Source organism: Phalaenopsis equestris, unplaced genomic scaffold, assembly GCF_001263595.1.
Source record: "Phalaenopsis equestris unplaced genomic scaffold, ASM126359v1 Scaffold000869, whole genome shotgun sequence".
Classification (NCBI taxonomy): domain Eukaryota; kingdom Viridiplantae; phylum Streptophyta; class Magnoliopsida; order Asparagales; family Orchidaceae; genus Phalaenopsis; species Phalaenopsis equestris.
Window position 1 is genome coordinate 108,569 of NW_018165309.1, and position 1,054 is coordinate 109,622.

At 37.1% G+C, this 1,054-nt stretch overlaps 1 protein-coding gene across 1 annotated transcript; it reads right to left on the minus strand.

The window, feature by feature from the left end:
- Positions 1 to 646: 646 nt before the first annotated feature.
- On the minus strand, positions 647 to 1,037 carry LOC110031931 (UPF0496 protein 1-like; the record flags this gene model as incomplete). Its single annotated transcript, XM_020735380.1, is given in 1 exon segment — positions 647 to 1,037. A coding segment is annotated over 1 exon segment (391 nt), but the record flags the coding sequence as incomplete, so codon positions are not given.
- Positions 1,038 to 1,054: the final 17 nt, after the last annotated feature.

Below are 1,054 nucleotides of genomic sequence, written 5' to 3' on the forward strand. Positions count from 1 at the left end.
GATGAAAGGATGAAAGGATTGGAATTTCAGTGTCGGACAACGTCTTTAATAATTGATTGACAAACATCCTTATCGAGTATAATGACTTCTTTGGACTACTGCCTTCGTAGATGGGTCAGGTTATTTTTCTAAGGAAGATAAGGATGTTTGGACCAACTATTTCGACATAGAAAAATAACCTGAGATGTTTGGACCAACTATTTCGATATGCGGACTTGATTCAGCCACATAAGCAGGTAGACTCGATTTAACTACTTTGCGAGGTCAGTTTGGATCAGCAACTTTAGCATGTGGGTTCGATCCTGTAAAATAATTTTTAGCGAAAATTTCCGTTTATCGGTATTTGAGTATACAACGTGTAAAAATGAAACTTTAGATAATAAATATACAAATATATAAATACATGAAAATTGGGTAGTATCCAAGTAAAAATACACAATAAAATTGAAAGCAAAAAATAAAAATAAAAAAATAAAAAAACTCAAACAAAAGCTCGCAATTCTTTAATGCTGATTAAGAGATTTAATTAAGCTAAATTGTCAGCTATATACATTAACAAATATTTAAATTAAAAAACAAGAAGATTATTGTGCGAATAAAAAAAAAAAATCAATAATCAGATGAAAAAACATTTTTTTTCCTTCATTCATCCTTTCGGGTACCGAATGATTCTCTGCAACACCACAGCCCTGGCCATCCTTATATCCCTGCTACAACGATCAGCCTGCTCCCCCAAATCCTCAATGCTCTTCATGAAAACTCCAAGCTTCCTTCTAATCTCCTCAACCCCAAACCTCACAGCGTTTTCTTCTTCCGAAGTAAAATCCACACAGTGAAGCAAGGAACTGATCTGAATCACCAGCTGATCAACCATTACTCTGATACTCTCCAAATCTTTAATGGCCACAAAGGTCCCAACTTGCATGGAGCTCATGACCTCCTTCTCCCCCATAAATTCGTCCTCATAATGCTTCAACAGAGAATCAAACCACCTTCCCATCGACCCCAACGGTACAGACGAGGCTGCAGCCAAAGCTTCCGCCACCGGAGGGGC